A 23,456-nucleotide genomic window follows, 5' to 3' on the forward strand; every position below is an offset into this window, starting at 1 on the left:
TGCAAAACCACTAGTTCTGCTTTTTTTTTTTTTTTTTCCAAAAGGAAAATGCAGACCATTGAACAGAACGGAACAGATTGACTCACTGTGGCCAGAGGTCGGGCTGCAGCAGTTGTGAAAAACCTCATTAACTTCCATCCTCCTCCAAGCCAGTTTGGATATTGGAAATTATAAATCTGCACTGATTGCTGGATGTGGATTCTCACCGCAGTGTTTGCTATCAATGTGTATTTGCAGAAGTCATATCTGCACTGGTGCTTTAACTTCTTTTCCCTTTCATCTTCGCTGGAAACAGTTTCTGACTTGGCTCTCGTAAATGTGTTACTAACCACTATTTGGTTTTTGCTGAGCCTAATTCATATTGAGTTATGTTCATTCATTTTCAGTAACCTGATTTCAGGCTTTCATTGCTATGTGACTGAAATTGTGATGTTTCATTTTTCTTTTTTCTGTCCTTTCTCTACATATACTGTAGTAAAATGGAGTTAAAACTACTCAAAACTCCTTGTGCATTTTAGAAATCAGACCCAATCACATGCACACACTCTTAACACTCATGAATTATTGTAGCTTTGATTTATTTTAGCAGTGATAGAAAAAATGAGTGAGCGTAGGACTTACAGGAGGAAAAGTGGGAGAGTAATGCAGGGTTTCTCTCTGTAGGGGATTTAGCCTCGGTGCAGTTTGAGATGCTGTTTGGAGTTTTAAGCTGCGGCCTGAATAGAAACAGGGGAGAATGAAGTCAGGAGATCATCCATGGTGACATTTTTACCCCCAGAGCCTGGAGTCAAACTGTACCTGTTTGGAATTCACTTTGAGTCTCAGTGTGTTTAACTTTCAACACAATATAATCAATATAAAAATATTGATGAGGTCTGAAAACAGCTGTATTCTCCTCCTCAACAGTGAGGAAGAGCTGAGCTGTCTCATGGTCACAAGATGATGAATGACTTTTAGCAGAAAAATAATTTCACCTTTCTGGTCCTGGTTGATGGAGCTGAAAGTGAAGCTGTGCTGGCACAAATGTCGTGAAATGTTGTGATGTTGGAGAGTGGTCCATTAGGAAGCAGGCTGGGGAGTGCACTGGGACTTTGTGTGTGTAATTGTGTTTGGAGCTTTGGATGAGTCAGTGAGGGTCTCAGGGTTAGTGTCTAGACAAGGCACGCCTTCCCAGTATGTTCCCCTCCAGAGGACTTTAGCTTACTGAGCTCACTCCACTGTGCCTATGTACTGTACCTTCTTGTTGTTTCATCTGTTTTCTGTGGTTATTCTAATTGTTACTACAGTGTAAATTATACTGTAGTTTTCATTGAGTAAAAGGGCAAATAGTTGTATTTTATAAACAAATATTTTTGTTTGCATGTTTGGTTTCAGTTTGGTTTACACTGTTTTTTCTGTTTGCCTGAGCTACACCAAGTGGCATATACAGAGATACATATCTGAAGTATAGGATCTATCTGTTTGTTCATGTACTTCCTTCAAAACACCCGTTCCTCCTTTCACAGTCGTTTATGATGTGCGTGAGTGTGCATGCAGACTTTGATTCTTCATGGTGTTTTCCCTGCCTCACACTTTTTAGTTTGCCATTTTTCCCTCAGTCTTTCTAAACTTCTGATTGCGTGTGGATATTAGAAGTTGCCCAGTGCTTTAGAAATTCTTTATCCCCCCCGACATCCTTTTTGCTGCCCATGGCTGCCTCATGTTTTTATTCATGCAGTCTTATTCTAACTGAAGAGTTCATTAATGTTGGCTGTTGCCTTTTTAAGATGCCTCATGTATGAAGCTGTTCTCATGGGTAAACATCTCATATACATGAACGTGCATCTCTACAGTGAAACTGTGACAATAATAAATATTGCACTTTAAAATAATAGATACATTAATTTCACAGATTGTGCTGTATACACTCTAAATCTTACATACAGCCTGATCTCCACTCCATTGCACTGGTCCTATGTTGCTGTGTACGCTCTTAAAATTAAGTCTGACGTACATTTTGTCCCTGAATGTTTTGACAAAAGGTACAATTTTATGTAATTATTTTCAGACTCGGAACTTGTCCTTCCTCATTTTGTCCTTCCTCAGTAATCCATCATGGCAGTGCTGCACTAACAGTTGATCAAGAGCTCCACTTGAAATGCATGTTTTGAAATAAGAAGAGTATCAGTCAGACTATGTTGATGACATGAATGTAAGTCATGTTCAACATTTTAGTTCAGTCCCACTTTAGAGAGAAGCAGCAGGGATTCCTTTTTCATCTCCTTTCTTATTTTCCCTTCTTTCTCTTCTGGTTCTCCTCATGTGCTTCCTCATGTGCTTCACGACGTCAGCAGGTACCAGAGCACTATGTTTTCCCTCGTAGCCCTGTGTGAGCCTCAGGGTGTCCGCCTCCACTAACATGTTATATCTGAAACAATCCAAATCCTCCAGCAGCCTCTCAAGCTCGAGTCTCACTGACTCTCGCTCACCTTGGCTATCAGTGTGTCGATGAGGTTTTGGTATTGTCATTCTTTACTATGATTGTATCCCTACTCTGTGTTGCCTGCCAAAGTTAATATGTGAATCTTCGGTGCTACAGAAACCTTAACCTTGATTCATGTGATTTTCAGTGAAGCGTGAACTCATTCTAGGGAAAAATCCCTTTTCTGTAGTGTGAACGTTTGGTTAGAAAGAAAAGGCATGAAGGGAAACACTGACCCTTATTTAGAGTAGACAAAGGTGTGCACAGTCTTGGTCGTTGCATGTCACCTCTCTCTCTCTTCTCTATTTGCTGTTGCAGGAAAAAAAAAATCTTTAAAAAATGTCTTTATTGGATTTGGATGTTTATTTATTCATTGGTTATTGTGCTGAGGGCAAACACATAAGCATAGAATATTCACTGAGCAGAATAATTTGCAATTCTTGTCCCCAGATGGGCTTTTATATAAAGCAGATACATGCAGAGTGCAATAAAATACATTCAAAATGAAATAAAATATCTATGCAAACAAACAAAACACATAACAAAAAGAAAATAAATATTATTAGTCAAATACCATAAAATAACACACCTTGTCACATCTACCATCTATGTTGGAATTGTTTTTCAGAAACAGCTTCAACTTGGACTTAAAATGTTCCCAGTTATGATTAACTTTGCTATTGTCTGTTCAAACGAGGATTCACAAAATACACTTTCCTTATTACTCTCCCCACCAGGTGTGAAAATGAAAGTTACAGGGCAATTCTAAAAAATAACAGCAGCTTTCATATCCTTCCCTTTACACTGGTGGAAAATAACTAGGTACATTTCCTCTCTTTTTTCAGTGCAATTGTTTACTGTATGTCTATGAAATGTCCCAGATGTTAGTTAGGTTAGGCTACTTTATTTGTACCCGTAGGTAGATTTGTTTTGCCGCAGGCTAACACACAAACAAATATGACATAAGACACACAATAAAACATAATGAAAGTACTCAGTGCTCCCCCAATAAGGACAATACAGTAAATGAAATATCAATAACAATCACTCAGATTAACTAGAAAAGTTTTACTACACCTTATTAATCTCAGTGATAGCAGCAGGAACAAAGCTGTTTATCAGTGAAAAAACAGTATTGAAAAAATGCCCATCACATCCTCAAGCAGCCTTAGAGGCATCTTTATGTCTTTGTTTTGCTTTTATATGGCACAGACATATGGTAAAGACAAGCATCAGATCCCTTATATTTAGAAGCTGGAGGCAAGAGTATTTTGACTAAAATGATTAAAACTATTTGCTGCCAAATAATGACCAGTATTTTATTTTTGTCAGTTAATTATCTACTCATTTCAGCTGTGTTGCTACACATATGTTAAAGTGTGAATGCAGGGCTTTAACTTGTAACAGATTAATACTAGAGTGTGGTGTTTATACTTTTTCTTAAGTAAATTATTTGGAAACATCCTTCACTGCTGTCTCTGGGAAAATAAAGGTAAAAAAATATTACACCTGAGTGACTGAGCCAGAAACCACTGTCACTGAACACCTCTACCTATGTGTTTCAATATGCAGAAGAATGTCCTTTTGCTTGCATCCAGCGTTAGACAGTACGTATAAGATGGACAGCTGGTGCTAGAAAACGCTGTGCTCATACTGGTTATTGATATCATCAGTCAAGAGGAGGATGAGTCATGTGGTCTGATGTTGTTTGTGGCCTGTTGGGAAATTGCAATGGAAATGTGATAAATGACTGCATGTCAGTTTAACCTCATTTGTTGTTAGCTGGTTGATATTGTCATTACTTTAAAGTGCCATGCCAAGCTGCACGTAATGTTTAATCCTTCACCAGTTGATTAATGTGGTTCTGATATCAGGGAGGACGGTGGTGTCAGCTCTCTGTCATGGCCATCAGTCGTGCTTGTATTGTCACTCCTAATTAAGCCTGATGATTGTTTCTCTCATGCTAATAAAAGCCTATTCGATTTATAGATGAATGACGGTCTTCGGGCTTAATTTTTGTGCCTGTTTTGTTGCACATTCCTCGTATATAACTGCAATATTTAGGCAGTCTAAATATGATTATATCTGCTGCCAGTGAGTAGGGGAGCCACCAAGACTTTATCCTTCATCCATTTTGGTGACGTTTGGGTGAGACATGTGAGCGACAACTTTTGCTTTTTCATTGAAATGCCAAAAGCCTAGAAATACAGCTTTGCAATAGAATCTACAAGATTAAATTCAGTTGAGTAATTGAAACGGAAGTAGAACTTTACTAGTTTGCCACATTATTTCCATTTTGGCAACAGAATGACTATAAGTCAGAGTCACTGTTAATTGTTCTTTGCTGCATTCACTTGGGAAAACTAGCTTGACAAAACTATCTTAAAGATGCAGTGTGTGCAGTTAAGTGACATCTAGCAGTGAGGCTGCAGTTTGCAGTGTTTAGCAAAGCTCTCATACAGCTTGTTTAAACAGCCTTCTGAGGCTAAATGTAGGGCAAATTGTGTACTCAGAACGCAAGTGCGGCTGACTTGACCAAAAAAAGCTAACAGCGGCTCATTTGACTGCAGTGAGTTACTTGGCACTGGTCATGTTCTATCAAACAAAAACTTGCATTTAGGTTAACTTTACTTGTTAGGCTAAATTACCTGTCCAGCAGAAAACAGGCAACTTCATGCTCAAAACATTTTATCCTTCAATAAGAATTTCTATCTGGTAAAGGCCACACCAATGTTCATCCTCATTTTGTGCTGTCGCCTATCCTGTTTCTTTGTGTCTTTGCTTTCTTGACTAGAGGGGATTCACACTGTCTCCCTTTTTCTTGTGTTGAAGTTTAACTATGATCTTTTATCTGTGAATTCGATTGGTTACATTGTGGATTAGACTGCCTGCGCTGTGGGAGACTCAGGGTGATACATGTCATCAGACCTGCTACAGAAATGTGTGTAAAAATGTAAACAGTTTACTGACAGGAGGAGATGAAGATTAAAAAAAATGATGAGAGGACAAAGCAAGAGCATGGAAGCATCAGAGAGCAGAGTGCTGAATACATCAGACTCAGTGCCAAAAGGGTTGTGACTCAGCCTCTGACTTTGACTCAGACTCAGACTCAATCACTGACGTAGAGACATTCAATAACACATTAATTTGATTGGCAGGAGGTAAATTTGGGAAGGACTGTGGAAAGCAGGGGGCATTTTCAGGACTGCAAGAGTCATAGAATCCTCATTGTGTTGCCAATTATTTCCTGCTTGCTCTTAATTTTAAGGTCTGTTGGTGGCGAGTGTGGCTGTAATTGTGCAACACTGCTGGTATACAAGAGTAGAGTTCTGTCTTTGGAGCCAACCTTAGCTGCAGAACGCTACATACAAACTGCTCTATACAGTCTGCTATATACAAAGCCTGGTGCTGCATACAGAGCTGAAGTGTCTGGTCCTGTGTTTCTGATGTACTCCCCTGGTGCTGAGCTGAACTCAGCACTGAGGAGGCAGGGTGACCTTGGTGTGTTGCAGAGCCTGCCAGGCTGATTATGATAATTCCCAACCCCCATTCCACCCCGCAGTCAACTCTTCCTAGGTGACACCGAGCTCACTTCCTGTACAACCACCTCCTGCAGCTCAGCTGTTAACAACACTGAGACTGGTGAATATTTCCAATGTATTGCAGCCTCATTGAAGGTATCCCATTTGTTTATGGCTGTCTTTCTGCATCTACTGTGTGGAGCCAAATTTTAACAGTAATATTTCTTAGGAATTAGAAAGGAAGCAGTTTTTCTGCTCAGTTTCTATTTTATTTGCTGTGGTGGATAGTTTCAAGGTTGTCCAATGAAGAAGTGCATAATTGTGTCTTCATTGTCATTTCCATCCAAGGTCAGCTATTGTGCTTGTTAGCTGAAAAGCAGCCCTTGTATTTTAACATACTTGGCAATAAGGTTTATGATTGATTGATGAGTGGTCTTGCTTTATTGCAGCTATTATATAAACAGTATATTCTGGATTTACACTCTCACTAGTTAAACATTTTTGTCTTTCCCCTTCCTCCATTATAGGCATGATAATCTACCTCACACACTCACCCAGATCAGCAATGATTACACGTTTCCCTGACTGTTGTGCTGAGGGGTCTCCTCTCAGCAGCTCTGAGGATGTGACTTGTGGAGATTATTGATTATTCTTGATGCCCCGTGGCCTTGGGGGTGGCATAAATATTATCCTATTTTTCTTCATGTGGCAGATTTGGACATGGCAGGAAAAAGTTGGGCAAAACAGACTCGATCTCTAAGAAAACCAAGGACGAGTGTGTTTCCGGTACAGTGGTCACGTCGGCACACTGTGAAACTGATTATTTGTATCCGTTTCCTCCAGGCCAGAGCTTGGGATCTGGAATCATGTTGCCTTCCTTCTTTTGTTGTTGTCATTTGTTCTTTTGTATATGTAGACAGGAGTTCCTGATTTGTGCTTTATGTTGACTTTGGATCTACTGTATATTTCCCTCGTTGAGGTTGTCTGTGTAATGATCTGCTCTGACTGCAGTGCAGGAACGCAGGTATGTACGATAGTATTTGGTCGCTTTGAGGATTCTGGCAGTTTGAATGCTCCTTGACTTAGCAGATAAGTAAAACTTTGCAGTCTGTCTGTTCCATCATATCATCCCTTCCTGCCCATGCTCCACCACTAAAACATGTTTGCATCATCCCATTTTGTTAGGACTTAATTTGCATTACAGTTGAGAATGAATAAGACCTGAACCACTTGCAAAGCTGCAACCATCCCTGCAAGTGTCCCTGAGCAAGACACTGAACCCTGAATTGCTCCTGGTGGCTTGATTAGCGCCGTTGTGTGGCAGCTGTCGTTATCGGTGTGTGAATGTTCTGTGTCAATGGGTGAATGGTGTATCATCTCTGTAAAGCGCTTTGGCCAGTGTAACACACTGTGGAAATGCGCTATATAAATACAGTCCATTTACCATTTACCATTTACCATTTACCATCATGCATGTCCTGTTTTTAATTCATGTAAGCATTTTTCCCAAATTTAACTCCAATAACAGAACTACATCTCCTTGCAACCATTTTTAGCACTTTGTATAGTGGACTTGTGTATAAGTATAATGAATATGACCTCTCAGATCATATTTGTCCTCCTGCACTAAAACACTACCCTTTGTACAAAATAGTTTTGCTGTGAACATTATTTGTATCAACTTCTAATAACCAAATCATTAAAGTTCAGAATGTAGTACTTTAGAAACTGTGAAATAGTGTGATTATAGTAACCAGCCTGTTAATGATACATACTCATTTTTTATGGTATGACTTTTGAATTTATTGCCGTTTTAAAGGTCGACCCCCACAGCTCCACGAAGTAAGATATTTATGTCTAATAGATAACAAGGTGCTAACAGAAGGAAACCTGGGCGAACTAAATGAACCACAAACCTGAAGTGTGGACTGATGCTCTTATTTATCAGTTACCTTAATGCTGTTTTAGCTGGAAGGAGAAAATAGCTAAAGCAAAATGTACAAACAGCTCAATCATAGTTAGCCTGGTTATCTTGTACCTGGGCAGCAGAATAGACAATAAACACACTCAGAGAATAAACACCTGGAGTTGTGAATGTATGCTTGCACCGTCGGTGTGTCATCTGTACAACCGTTCCTCGTGCACCCAGTCACCCACTCTCTCCTGCTCTTCTTATTTGGGCTTAGTGAATAAATCTGACCAGACCTTTCCTCAGTTTATTAGTCAACAGAGACAGCCCCATGACTACAGGAGCGCTGACTACAGCACATCTCTGTTCAGAGCCACAAGATTTAATGCATACAGGATAGATGTGTCTGAGAGGAGTGTGCACAAACAGACCAGCCTGAATCTACAAGGCAACAATCTCGTAGTATCAGCAGGTAGAGGTTTCCCTCACTGATGCTGTGAGCTCAGACAAAGAACAAGATTTCTATTGAAATATTTTACTTTTTTATGAGAATAGGCAGTTGACTGAGTTGTTTCCTCATAGTTCAATTATACCAATAGACTGAATAAAAAATAAAATAAGAATGAAAAATAAAAGCACAATGCTGGGATCTTTATAGCCAGTAGTGACAAAAGCACCAAATGAGCATGCATTGTCCTTTAGCATTCCACTGTCCTTTTACTTATTGGCTGGCCAATCAAGAAGTGCAACTCACTTAATGTTCTCAGACACCCTTTAGGTTCCCAGAAGACACCCCCTTGTTAGACATCTTAACAAATGAAGACTTGGGTGAGATATGGTTGTGGTTTCGGGGTTCTGACTTTGCGGTTTAAGACTCTTATCCAAACCAGACGTTTAAAGCTGCTATAAACCATATTTTTTTATATCAACAAAGGGTGAGGTGTCATTCACAGTGGCACACCCACAGATAATTATGACTCAACTCTGCAGTTCCCTTCAGCTTTGTGGTATGTGTTAGTTTCTTTCAGCTTTGTGTTTTGCTGAGTATAATTCAATGTTGTATTTACAGCTTGTTAAGCTGCCCCCAACTTAACTTTCAAAAGCTTCAATGACCTTACTCAAATATTTAAAGACAAGTTATGAATATAATACCCATGCACCAGGCAAACTCTATACATACACACCAATGCTTAATTTAAATATATTTATAAAGATGTGCATCCCTAAAACCCTATATTGTCTAACTTTAGATGTACTAGATACGGCTAGGTTGATGTCTTCTAAATATCTAGTCAAAAAAATCTGGTCACTATAAATCTAAATTGGTCATATTTTGCAGTAGCAACATAGTCACAATAGCAACACGTATACAAAGTCTAGAATACAGATTGTGAAAAGCATCATCTTTGTAAGTGTTTGTGCCGAAGCATGATTCGTCATGTTTTCAGGGTTCTTTTTTAATAGCAGCATTTACTGTGCTCTGGCACAGCCTGCACTGGAGTGGCTACAGATGTTAGGGTGGAACACATTTCAACACAGAGTGACGTAACCTCAGGCACTGTCAAGCTCTGACCTTGGATCAGCTTACCATCCCTTGAATACACCTTATCCCAGAGAGACTGAAAAAAGTTAAGTTGGCCTACTACAGCTTAAAGGCAGCCTGGAGTAACAGTCACACTGTAGCTTTTTGGTTACACTGGAGATTACGCTGCAGTAGATAGAGTACTGTATCAGAGATCAGATCTGTACTCTATACAAAATACATCATTTTTACTGTCCTCACCGCATTGCACTCGTGGATGTTACAATCTCACATGAAGGTTTGAGGATGTTGATGATGACTACAATACATCATCTGTGCATAAGATTGAATTTGTCAGCTCAACACTGAAATAATCATACACCTCGCGTCTCAACTCCTGCTGAGCACAAGATTCCTAAACCCCCCAAAGCACGAGAGCCCACATGACAGACCTATTTAATATTCATTCTTTATTTTGGAGCCTCTCGCCACAGCAGAGAGAGCAGTTTGTATCCTCCCTCTGGAGCCTGTCTCTTCCTCTGTCTCAGGTTGTCTTCTCTTCCTCACCCACAGATGGTGGTGTCACATCCCTCACAAGTGTCTACAATGAAGACGTGGTCTGGACTGATGTAACTTTGATTTTAGTCATCAAACAGCCCACTTCACAACTCTTAAAGCTACTGTAATCACATGTAAATATTGGCAGCAGGTCATTATGTGTGACTTGAAAGGGCTCACTGTGACTCCCAAATCCACAGAGACTTAATGCCCAGTTCTGCAGTTTCTTCAACTACAAGGACCTTTAGGGTGTTTTTCAGTTCATAGTTTTAATTTACTACTTGCAACTTTATAGTTTTCAATGCTGTGTTTATAGATTTTTGTTTTTGCCGGTTTAATTGTGGTCATTGGTTTGTGGCAAAGTAATTTGCCTTAACGTTTGAAGATCTGTCCAACTACAGTCAAGGCAGTATTCTTCTTTTGAAAAGAAAGAAAAATATATGTGGAGACAGCATTGTGTTCCTACACAGTCAGTTACAAACCAGCAGATAGTAACAAAATATTTATTTTTAATTATCACCTCTATATTAACTGTATGCTTCAAAAAGGTAAAAGTTTAATCTGAACCTAGGTGGTCTCATACTTCTTAAACACTAGAATACATTTTTAAAATTTGCCAGCTCAATTCCCACTCTTGCCAGTCCTCATGTCTTTGGGCAAGTTGCTCCCAGTGGCCAAGTCTGTGCCTTCTGTGCGCCACCATCGATATGTGTGAGTGAGCTGGTGCTGCAGATGGCTGCCTCGGTTCTGTACCGCAGACCAAGTCCTTGTCTGTGTAACATACTTGACCGTCATCTTAATCTTAACTTTAATATATATCTTCAATATATATCCCAATTAACAGCAACAAACATCGTGAAGCTGGAGGGTAGTTGCTCCAATTCAGCTTTTTTCTTTACTTTGAAGAACTCCTATGCTACACTGTGTCATTGCAATTTTGTGGGACTACTGGAATTGGGGAACTGTGAATCTTCTGAGATCTTCAGCTCCAACCTCCACGTGCCCCATAACATGTACGTAGAAACAAAAACTCCACAGGTGTCAGAGCCGTGACAATGAATGACTCCACAACACGCTCTGCTTACCATCTGTCTTTTCATGATCACTGCCACCACAGGGTGCCAAAGTGCTCCTCCAGACTACTCTGTGTGGTCTCACAACACAAACTCAGAATACAAATGTTACAACATGCAGTATAGATCTGAGATCACAACTCCAGCAAACCCCAGCTGTGATTAAAAAGAGGCTGTTTTGTTTTATCAGTCCTCTTCACTTCCCTTATCAGCTCATTTGTATAATTAACAGTGGCTGACGCTGTCCTTGCAAGCAACTGCCACTGATTTCTCCTGCTTGGAATTTTGTCCTTCTTGATGGAGCCACTGCAACCTATGTGAATGCAGGTGCATTCAGGATTATACCTTTACATAATACCTTTGATAACACTTTAAACAAAGCAGCTTTTGGCTATGTAAGAGTCCACCTCCAGGGCCTTTTGGTGCCAGGGTGTGTTTCTGTTATCAGCATTAGCAACTCAAATGTAAAACAGCTGGTAATTCCTGCATACCAACAAGGGAGTAGAACTGAAAAGACAACTAAACCGTAGCCTATTTTGGGAAATCTATCAATATTGTAGTCCAGTACAACACCACCTTTAACTATAACCTCAGTAATAAACATATAATCGAATTTATACATTTAAGACAATTTCACCAACAACTGAAACATTTTGAGCTTCATAAATGCAGATTTTACAGGTGTACCTAAGAAAGAGGCTGGTGACTATATATTTAGCAAACAGCAATGACATTTTCAGGTCACTCTCATCAATAAAGCATATTTAAGCAAATAAGGAGCATATTTTCAAAAACGTTATGCGATTATTATGCCGTACATTTTGGTGTCTGGTTGTCAAAGTAAGAGGAAGAGTGATGAAATCAATTACAGAGCAGAAGGCAAGGGTTCTCCAACACTAATAACTTCATCAATTCAGCACCAGCTGATATGATTGTTAGACACACTCAGTGCAAATTTCCATTTTTTAGCAGAAAACACTTCAAAGCTAATGGATATCAAGAATCAGATGGAAACTGTTTTTGCATGTTAATGTAAGTTGCCCTTTATTATAAACTTTACTGCTATAACCTCAATAGCTATTTATGGAAACGATGGCAATATCTCCCTATTGTAATGTAATTCAACCACATGACTTTTTCTTAGTCTAAAATGTTCCTGCTTGTATAAACATATTCTGATATCACAATCCTAAACAAATTTAAATGATGCAGGTTGAGGATTAAAGTACCTACACAGCCGTGACCCACCAACACAGCTGTGTGTGCTACCTCTTCACAAAACAGTGTAGGTGTGAACAGACTGTGGGTGGCTGACAGCTCCCTCACACTCCTTTGTTTTATTGCACCTGTTGGGGCAGGACATTGTAGTTTACATTGTTATTGTTGTTTTTAACCAGTAGAGGTTAGTGATATTTTGTCATTTTAACCTAACTTCAACCTGAGCAGAAGTCGGTGGTGTGCAGGACATTTAAGTTCTCACATCAAAAAGTTAATTACTATACTACAACATATAATAATCGCTTAAAAATAATTGAACATTATATAACAGTGTGAAGGCTATTTACAGGTGGACTGGTCTTTAACAGCCCAGCTTGTGGGTAAACGACAGTATTTTATGTAAGTGTAAGTGTAAGTGTGCAATCTCTCTACAGGCTACTGTAATGCGTACCCTAACGTTCATCCCTGTGTCACTGCCACCACCACCACTGTGCCTTTCATATCATAGCTGTCACATTTGGCATCTGTCCATGTCTACAAATCCCAGATTAGACTTTGCTCATGAATATAACACAAGCTGTTTTTAGAGCAGCCAGATTCAAAATGATCCTCCTCAGCAAGGTTCACCTCTGTTCTTCTGGCCTTATTTTGATCAGAGATCATTTTAAGAAGGACTTTTTTAAATTGCAGTAATCCAATTAGGAATGTTGCATTTCAGTTCTTTACCATTCTAAAATAATTACTCAACTGCAGCTTTAACAGGCTGTTTACATACAATACTGTTCACAACATAGAGCATGTCTGTGTGTGTTTGACTGCATGTGAAGGTCAGCTGACCTAACAGTCGCTGTGAACGCAGGGTCACTGTTACTAGATCCTTAGAGAAATGCCCAGAGGAAGGTGAGTTGTGCTGCTGCGTGATGAGTACCCCTTTTTTCCCCACCTGCTCTAAAATGATGTCCTTCTCCCTCCCTCCCTCCCTCCCTCCCTAACACTTGTCATGTGCACACATATTTGTCTCATTGCTTGCTCTCCCTTTCTCTTACATCTACACTCCTAATATGTCTCTCTCTCTTTCTCTCTCTGCCCCTCTCCATTTCTCTCTGCAGGCTCTCTGACAGTGTCCATCACCGACATGCGTGCTCCAGTGGTGGGAGGGTCCGGCGGGGTCTACGCTCTGTGCTCAGCGCATCTGGCCAACGTCGTCATGGTAACTGCAATCATCATCGTCTTCATTGTTACATCTGAAAACAGTTTTTAATAGAGACTGCATGTCAGAGTCATCCACATGTTGTGAGGGATAAGACCACCGTACTCATCTGCATCCTGGGTTTCAGTGTAATCTGCTTTGATGCTGGTTGGAGGTTTTTCCTGCTGCATGAAGTTCACATCATTGTCATAAGTACTCTTCATTGCCCAACACTTTTTAGAAGCACGATGGAATATTCCCAAGACCAGTGACGTGCGGTGAGGTTGACAGCTGGTGAGGCACTGACTCTTTTACAGTCAGATTTACAAATACAAATGAACCTTTAACATATTGTCTGTTAACAGACAATGCTTTATGTTTTATATCTCATATCAACATTCTTCACACAAACGTGACCCATATTTAATTTGGTTAAAATTTATTTCAATTGAGCTTATTTCTAACTAGAAATAATAAAAGTTTATGGTCTTGCCTTTACTTGTACACGAAATCCATTTGTCAGCTGTTATGTATTACAAACCCTTTTACGATTCGAATCCAATATTAAAACAAATGTTCTCAATAAAGAAGATCCTTCTGGACAAAAATGTCCAGACTGTCAAAAATGTTTTGATTGAAAGTCCAGATTTGCGAATTTTCTCAGCTTGGAAATGTAATCTTCCATTTTGATAAGGCGGATTGTAAAGGAAATATAAACAAGCACGAAGAAGATTGTAGGTAGCGCAAGAATCTGTGGGCTCACTAGCGCCCTCTGCAGAGGGCCTCTATTTGCGACATATAGACGGACAGCGACACACTATTTGCATTGCATACAGTTTGTGAGGATTACACGATCCACCGAGAGGCACAGCAAAGTGCTGCCTCATCGCGCATCTCCTCCATGTATTTGAACGGGACATACGGGAATTCTGCTATTCTTTATTGAAAAAAATTCTGTCAACATCGGATTCGAACGGCAAAAGGGCCTACAACACACACCAGTCGACAAATATTAACATTTATTATATTTTATGTTTAACTTTTTTTTTCTTTTCAAGATTGACACACCTGCCTCCCCTGACCGCACGTCACTGCTCAAGACCATGTGACAGTTTATCTAGTCATCAGCCAGATGAAGAAGCTGAAGGTTGCTAATGAGCAGCATACGCAAAAGACCCTTTTCTAGTATTGCACATTGATAACCCTTTCCTTTTTTCACTGTTCTCATCTGTATTGATGAATCTCATGTGAACTGGCATTTCAGACACTTACATTAATTATTAAGACTTTGTTTATTTATGCCCACTGAAGAAACAGGGAGTGAATCCTCTTCGGCCATTTCCAGTATTTATTTGTGCGTATTTCTGTCACAAGGTCTTGGTGTGAAATGCCTTCCGCATTCTCTTCAACTCTCGAGGCGGTGTTACATCTGATGAATCGCTTTAACTAATGCTGTTGTTCACTGTGGGTGGTGGAGATGCCAGCAGGGATAGAAATCAAAGTGCACTGACAGGCCTAAAACAAAGCTTGTGTAACTATAAAACTGTGCTTGAAGCAGCTAACAGGCAGTTTGTTTGGTCTGTTACACTTGTTGTTGGGAAATCCTTTCAATCATGTGTTAGTTCTCCTCTGATGAGTTGATTTTGCTCTTTATTTTTGAAGGAAATTTTGAAACTCATCCAGTCTCAACCCAGTAAATTCCTGGCCATTTGCCATCAAGTACCTGGTTTGGTCAAAAGGCATTTTCCGATTCAGTGATGCTTAAAGCACAGTTTGTCCATGAAATTCACAAACTCAGCTTTGGGCGTTACACTTAACCTTTACTTTTTATATTTGTGATGTTTTTAATAAAAAACGAGCCCTTATTATTATCTCCACTAAGGTTTGGTTTGGTTTGTTGGTTGGCTTGTTCACAGCATAACTCAAAAAGTAATGAATGGATGTGGATGAAACTTTTTAAAGAAGTGTAGGGTATGACCCACGGTACAATCCATTTGATTCTGGTGCTGATCTGGATCATCATCCAGATCCAGAAATTTGGAAAATGAGTCTTCACCATTATGAGATAGGGCCAGTTTCAGTATTTTTGCTTTGAACTCTGTACACAATGCCTCGAATGCTTGGACAAAGTTTCATGATAACATCCACATGAGATTTACTGCACACCAAAGTCTGATCTGGATCCAGGTAATATTCCAGATCTGGTGTTCACATTTCTAGGGCTCACAGAAAAAAACTTGCTACAACAAATAATGGTAGACACTTGCAACTAAGATGAAATAGTAGTGCTTTCTATTGTTTTAAATTGTTATATTTGTGTCTTCTCACGACCTCACACACCCACACACACGCACGCATTCCTTCAGCAATTCTCCGTTTCACTGTCAGTGGTGTGATAACAAGATCTGTAACAGACAAAATAGACTGGCCATCCTTTGGTTAAAGATTGCCCTTCTCCTCCTGTGAGAGTGCAGGCATGTCACAGCAAATTGTCACCCATCAGAGAGCAGCAACATCACACCCAGCTCAGATCCCCTCCTCTGCACCACTGTGCTGACCTCTCCCCTCCACGATATTAATCATTTATTTGTAGAAATACTGTGACTGCCACTCTTGTTTTAAATGTATAGTGACTTCAGTATTTATTTATACATCTCTCTTAAACTGCATGGACAGTAGAGGAGAAGAACTGGCACTGGGTCATACTCCCTCTGTCAGGAACATGAAGAGGCATGTGATTGGTGCAGTTATCCATCCCAGGGAGTAAATGTGTTATTCCAAGTCAGAGTGTCATTGTTCCTTTTTTCTGCAAAGAATCACAAGGGCTATTTATCGACCCATTCTCCCCTTCATTTAAATTATCTTAGCCCTAATTAATAGAGTGCCACTGAAGTGGAACCAGTAAGTGGAGTGCAGCCAGGTGTATAATCGCATCTCTGTCTTGTGTAAGTGCTGCCTCCTCTCTCACATGGATATGGATTGTCCTTTCCTCTGGTTTAAGTATGATGATAGACAGTAAGGTGCATCCTGCCAGGCTCTTAATATACTCATATACAGTATGTAATTGTTGTGTTGTGATTGGCTGTGCTGACGAGACACCTTTGCTCTGTGTTGCAGAACTGGGCTGGGATGCGTTGTCCGTACAAGCTGCTCCGCATGATCCTGGCACTAGTTTGCAGTAAGTTTTCCAGATTGACTGTCAGAGCCCTGCGCTCCTGTTCCTGCTGGTGAATTTATATTCTCATCGTTTAAACAGGAGTCAGTTTGACCTTTCATTTTACCGTATTTAATATCCACACAACTGTTCACAGTCCAGCATAATAGCAGTATTTTAAAACACATCTTAAAGCTGAGCAACAGACATGCTAACTAAGTTATTATAGTGAATAGCTCAGAGAGAAAGGATCCCTGATTGGACATGTTGCTTTGTTTTCAAAGATTTGAGTCATACTACTTGTCCTTTTTCACCACACGAGCTGCAGATACACTGTGACTTTCATTAGAGAGCAATATGTTCCCTCCATCTGTCCTGAGCCTGCCGCCCCCGAACCGATAGAGCAGCAAGTCTCTGCTGGAACATTAAATCTCTCCTCAGTGTTTTACAAACAGGGCATACAGCACTGAAAAATAAAAAGTGACACATTGTTTCTGTGAGCTACTGTGAAGAGTGAATTAACGTTTGCTCTTGTTTTATGTTATCAGTGTCAAGTATTTATTCAGCTAAAGAGACTTTGGGAGAGCAACAAGAAGCAACAGCAAATAACCTGAAACAAATTTTTAGAGTAAAGATCCATTTAAAACGTCTTGAGCTGCAGAAGCAGACCATGATAAACAATACAGCGGGCGTAACATCCAGCCTGGCTTTGTCCAAAGGCAACTGCTACCAGTAGTGCTAAACAAATGAGATATAATGTGGTAATTGGTAAGCTTAGAGGTGGGCTGTAGGCAGGGGTGGAAGGACAACTCAGATTCTTTACTCAAGTAAAAGCAGCAATACCACAGAGTAAATATACTCTGTTACAAGGAAACGTCCTGCATTCAGTGTACTTATTTCACATTGTTGTATATTATATTATTCAGTGATAATTACTAATGCTTTATTGTGTATATTTCACTTAATGTTGCAGCTGGTAAAGGTGGAGCTTATTTTAAGTACTGTATATGTATAAACACTGGAGTACTGTTGGGTGGCTTGTGAATTTTCCATCCAGGCATCAATAAAGTCTCATAATTATACTGTATTTAGATTCTAATAAACTAAAGTTATCAGATAAATGTAGTAGAGTAAAAAGTACACAATCTGCTTCTAAAGGGTAGTGAAGTCAAAGTATGAAGAAGCAGAAAATGAAAATACTCAAGTAAAGATTACAGATACCTCAGAATTGTACTTGAGTAAATAGTTACTTTCCACCTCTGACTGTAGCTGGGTTTTATGCTAAGCTGCTGCCTGTAGCTTCATAATTACAGTATAGACATGGGACTGTTGTCAGTATTCACATCTACCTCTTCACCAGAAAGCAAATAATCCTATTTCTCAAAATGTCAAACTATTCTTTTAAGCAGATTCCTTGTCTGGGCTGCCTTCCTCACAGCTCAAGTCATGAGCAGATAGTAAAGAGATTTCTCCACACTGGTTCTGTGTTTTCTGTTTTTCCCCCTCCACAGTGAGTTCAGAGGTGGGCCGTGCAGTCTGGCTCCGCTTCTCGCCACCGCTGCCCTCCTCAGGGCCCCAGCCCAGCTTCATGGCACACCTGTCGGGGGCTGTGGTCGGTATCAGCATGGGCCTGCTGATCCTACGCAGCTACGAGGAGAGTCTGCAGAAACAATGCTCCTGGTGGGTCATCATCTTCTCCTTCATCACTTTCCTCCTCTTCGCCATCTTCTGGAACATCTTTGCATATGAGCTCCTGGGGGTGCAGATCCCGCCTCCTCCCTGATAAAGGCCCCCACCCCCCACCCCAAGTCATATTCCACATACTCCAACCCTCTTCCGAACAAAGGTTTCCCCTTTGACCATTGTTAACTTTCCCATTTCCTCTCAAGTTAGACCCAAATGAAATGATGTATGAAATCATTCAAGCCTAAACTCGACCAAGAATTCTTTTTTACAGATACTTTGCAAATCAAAGAAATATATCTCTTTTATTAAAGAGGGATTACAGTAGCAACAAGTACAGGTGAAAGTTCCTCAGATCCATTTAGAGGAGCAATATATCTTTTTATATACATTGTCTCATCCGCATTACCAGCACTAACCTTCAGTGAGCATTTAGCCGTTGTGCTTTCTTTTCAGAGGCTTTTTGAAAAGCTTTTTTGAGTGCATCTTTCATACATGTAAAGACCTCAGATGAGAAGAATCTGAATTCATGACACGTGCCTCTGGTGAACAGGACTTAAATGGAAGAGAGGAGTAGGAGTGTGTGCTGCAGGAGAAATTTCCTCTTTCATAAAAAGACATCAGCAATGGCCCTAAAAAAACAGGAAGGTTTCAGACATTTGAATCTGTGCCACAAGTCAAAGCTGCGGGAGAAGGTTTAAAGAAGAATTTTGGGAACCACATGTTTGTTCCTAGGGGCAGAAAAACACAGAAGTACTAATGAAATTGATATGATATTTAAATTTCACATCCCTGCTCTAACTCACAGGGGTCATTGTGGCTTTTTGCAAAATTGCTGGCACACTAGGTGAAAAACAAAAGATTAACTAACAGAACATTTTCATCAAATTGAACTGCTTCAGCCCAACAAAAAGAAATCCAAATTCTTTGCCCCAAGCACAAACAGGTTAAATAAAAAGCCCTTCTCAGAGGAATAGAGGAAAACGTTTTAAATTTTATGTGGATCCTAACATCCTTAAGGTTAGAGGTGTCACTGTCATTTTCACTTCACGGGGTCTTTAACAGTTAGAGGACATTGGTTTTTTTTATATTATTTCCATGACATTGTACCTACACTGTGGATACAGAAACAAAGTTCACACAACGTAGACAACGTGGAGATGGGAAATCAAAGCTAGCGCGTGACTGAAGAAAGAACAAGAAGTTGTTCATGAGAAAATGACAGCTGAACTTTCTTGAGTAGTCTTTACTTCAACAAGTGAACAACTCCTGTTGCTAGGCACACCATGTAAAATATGTCATGTCATGCTCTGTGGCTCTCAGTGAGACGAGGAGACACACACACACACACACACACACACACACTTCTCCTCTTTGTCGTTGAGATCAGTCACTTCCTGATTCTGTCAGTCAACATGGACAAACCTAAGAGAAGAATGCTACACACACACACAGCCTCTGCCTGTTCTTGTGCTGACAGACTGAAATGGGGAGGGCGCGGATGTGTCATCACCTGACCTCTGACCTTCGTGTCCCACAGGGCATTGGGGTCTCTCTGTCAGGCCCAGTCAATACCTCAGTTTCTCATTCTTAGGGACTGTATACTTTTGTAAAGGAATGTACCTATAAAGAAAAAAAGTGTTATTAAGTCGTCCCAGTTTTTCATTTGATAGTGGATGTGTATATTGTATGTTCATAATCTAGAGCATATTTATTTGTATTTTTTCCTCTTTGAGAGGAAAAGAACAGTTTCAAATGGTGCAAAATTATTGCCATGATTGTTGTTTCTCTGATAACTCATGTATGGCTTTGAAGAAAAATAGTCTATGAGGCAAAATCCCCTGTTATGTTAGACGACGGCAGATGACTCAAGCTCACTTGATTTTATAAATCTTTAGGGCTTTACAAAATAAGCCATAGAAAGAGAGAAACAAAGAAGAGGGAAAAGGTGTTTGTTGTTTTGACACCTGATTGGTAGCTTCAGTCAAACTTTCTATTCTGATGTGATCAAACATCATTTCTTCATTGTGAATATTCAGCGGACGAGGTAAAAGAAGACAAACTGTGCAAGTACTCGCCTGTGAAACCCTGGACAGTCTGAGATATTTTCATGTAGCTGGACTCATTTTTTACAACTTGTTTTTCACCAACTACTTGTTTGTTGTCAATGCAGCTTAAATTTGCAAGTGCCCATATTTCTAAACTCTCCCCTGTGGTGTGTGTGTGCACGTTGCTGTTCTTGTTTTGCAAATAACAAATTATGGACAGGGCTTCTGCCATATATTATCTCCAGAGTGATTGAAGCATGTGGAAAGCTGAGGTGAGGATAGCAATTACACTGACTCATGCTATGTTCCATTTTTCAGTTGTTCAATCAATAACTCATTTGAATGTCCACTGGCTGCCTGGGAAAAAATATGGATTTGCCAATTTTGATAGCTGGTCATAAATACAGTCCTCAGCATTTGCTTCCACATGAAACTGTCAGTAACAGCTGAAGGCTTTGTGTTAAATGAGTGAATTGGTATGAAACAACCAGAATAAGCCATTTTCAGATTCATTAAAACCAGAAAAGATCAGCCAATACCTGGTAGTAATGTGTCCTCGAAGGAAAACATAGAGTATACAAGGAAATATTATTGCTTGGATTGGGAAAGATATGTTAATGAATAATGCATACATACCCTGTTAGCCTATAATGAAGATAAAGAGGATGCCTGAGAGGAGGTTAATGTGCCTCTTTAACTTAAGATTCATAGGAACCCAGCAGGGTTGTAAAAAGGGCTAGTAAATGGCTATTTTTTGTAGAACACAATAACTGTGAATATTACCCCTCCTGGAAGTACATGAAAAAATCGAAGGCTTGTGAATTGCTGTTGCCCCTACAACTGAGTTCTTCTCACACAAAGTGAAATGTTCAGTGTTTAATTTGTTGTTAACTCAGATCTCCTCAGACAATAGCATCAATGACAGAAGAGAAAATGAGCTGAGGGAAATGTTTTCAGGAGGAGTTTTATGACTTTTTTTGTAAGCCAAATCTCCTGGCCCTGAGCCTGAGCCAACCACAGCACCATCACACCTTTATTAAACAAACAAGTCCTCTAGTGTCTGATAAAAACCTGTCCTCCTCTCAGACAGCGGCTCATTTTAACGTAGAGGAGTGATGACTCTGGCTCTCATCCTCTGGCTGACAACATGTGACAGTTTTGGTTTGTGAAGGATGGAGAGACAGCAGTCTTCATAAAACCCACTTCCCTGTCCTGCCGTGCTCACATCACACAACACCCCCAGTGTCAGAATGATGCATGGCTGTTGCGTGAATACCACAAGAGCCCAAAGCTAGACCATAAGCAGGACATCTTCCTCTAATAAATGGATCTGACAGGCTGCATGATGTTAATTTAATGGCTGTCTTTGAATGACATATTTGTTTTCAGCAGTACAAGGAAGTCTTGGTGAGTGATGGCATGAGCCTATCAATAACATCACTTTGGGTAATGCACATCCTTCTCCCGAATGGTGGTCATCGTGACAGCAGTAGGAACTGATGTTTAAAGGTTAGTGCCAACTCTCAGCAGAACTGGTCAGTGATACATGAACCCTTGTTGAAGTGGCTACAGGAAATACTGTTCATTCCTTTGCTTGTCTTGTTCAAAAATGCAACATAGGTTTGTTTATAGCAGCATACCACCGTTCTGACTGCTGTTTCTGTAAGTGGGCTTTTTTGCACTTATAGTAACTGACATGTTGTCGTGTGCCATATTCTCTACTGTCGTCATCATTCCTTGATGCTTTTTTAACCTTCCAATGGTATGCCCAATGCCTTTTTATTGTATATAAACCCAAGACTGAGCACTGGGCAGAAAGGCTGCTTTGCTGTTAACTGTATGATTTCTTCTGCACAATCATGCACAGAGTCTGTACAAGAAGGAAGCTGTAGTGTAAACGACTATATATCCAGTAGCTGCTCTGAACTGCTGCTTGCCAACAGGCCAGCCAGGTTGCCTTTTCCTAGTGTTTGTGGATAATTGTCACTGCAGGACTGTGTTGTGTAGGTGACACAGGTGACTGTAGCTCCAGAGCTGGATCTGTATTTACAACAAAAATCAATGGATGCTTTACACTCTTATAATTTTAGTAAAGACACTTGAAATCTGAAATGCTGGTTTAGGGGTTCTTCAACTTATATAGAGTCATCAAATGCACAGACATTTGACTTTAGTCCCCAAATGATCCTGGATATTGATATGATATAATGTGTAAAACAGGGTCAGGTGTTGAATTTGTGTTAATTAGCCAGTAAAATTAAAACACTGGCAGGCACACAAAAGTTCACAAAACTGCATTGCAGATTAAATGTGCATCTGTGAACTCCAGTACTTGTGGATTTTCATAGTTCCCGTTTATCCATATTTTAATTTTCAGTGTTAAACTTTAGATGAATGGTTTCATGTGGATTAGTGAACAGTGGTTTCTGCCACAGCTAGAAACCAACATAAATAAGATTTGTTTTTCAGACTGCTAGAGCACAGATGTACAGATCCACTGATGGCAAACTGGAAAAAAATCTAATCAAAGATTGTGCTGTGTTTTTTTGTTTTTTTTTTGGCGATTGACTATTTTTTTTGGCATGTAACATTACCAAAGTTTTCATTTCCCAGTTTCTAGCTTTGGTACAGATTTTTTTCATGTTCACAAATACTGCCTGAGCCACTTGAGGTCATGTGACTTCTTAAAACACAAGTCGTCTCCCTGCAACAGTTTAGAATTAAAAAGTCATATCTGTGCTGCTGTGGTAGTTTTTCATGGGCTGCTTACATGTATTGATAAAATGGTGCCAAGCTTACAAGGTTCAGTCTCTTAGACCAGACAAGAGGTTGGACCAACACAGCGTTTACAAAAAGAATAAGCAGAAGAAGCTATTTTTCTCTCCGTCATGAGGAAACTAAATGAAAACTAAATTTGCATATGGATTATTTATATCAAATTCCTCATTAGTTATTTCACAATCTATTGTAGTTTTTAAATGTTCTGAATCGAACCATTTTATATTGTATATATATGAAAATATTTTGTTTTATTTTGTACTGTTCATTGTAATTTTCTTTAATTTAGAAACTATATAAATAAAGAACAATACCGTGGCAACATCTCACTGCTTTCTTTTC

At 39.8% G+C, this 23,456-nt stretch overlaps 1 protein-coding gene across 3 annotated transcripts in view; it reads left to right on the forward strand.

Annotated features, from left to right (window-relative positions):
• rhbdl1 (rhomboid, veinlet-like 1 (Drosophila)) overlaps positions 1–23,324 on the forward strand; it is a 52,336-nt gene extending 29,012 nt beyond the window's left edge. For all 3 annotated transcript variants that reach the window (XM_020606293.1, XM_020606292.1, XM_020606291.1), the window contains 3 exons: positions 13,372–13,472; positions 16,569–16,629; positions 18,117–23,324. In XM_020606293.1, coding sequence (XP_020461949.1) covers positions 13,372–13,472; positions 16,569–16,629; positions 18,117–18,388 — 434 coding nt within the window. In that variant the 3' untranslated portion in view covers positions 18,389–23,324. The remainder of the gene's footprint in view (positions 1–13,371; positions 13,473–16,568; positions 16,630–18,116) is intronic.
• Positions 23,325–23,456: the final 132 nt, after the last annotated feature.

This window comes from Monopterus albus, unplaced genomic scaffold (assembly GCF_001952655.1).
Source record: "Monopterus albus unplaced genomic scaffold, M_albus_1.0 scaffold76.1, whole genome shotgun sequence".
Lineage (NCBI taxonomy): Eukaryota > Metazoa > Chordata > Actinopteri > Synbranchiformes > Synbranchidae > Monopterus > Monopterus albus.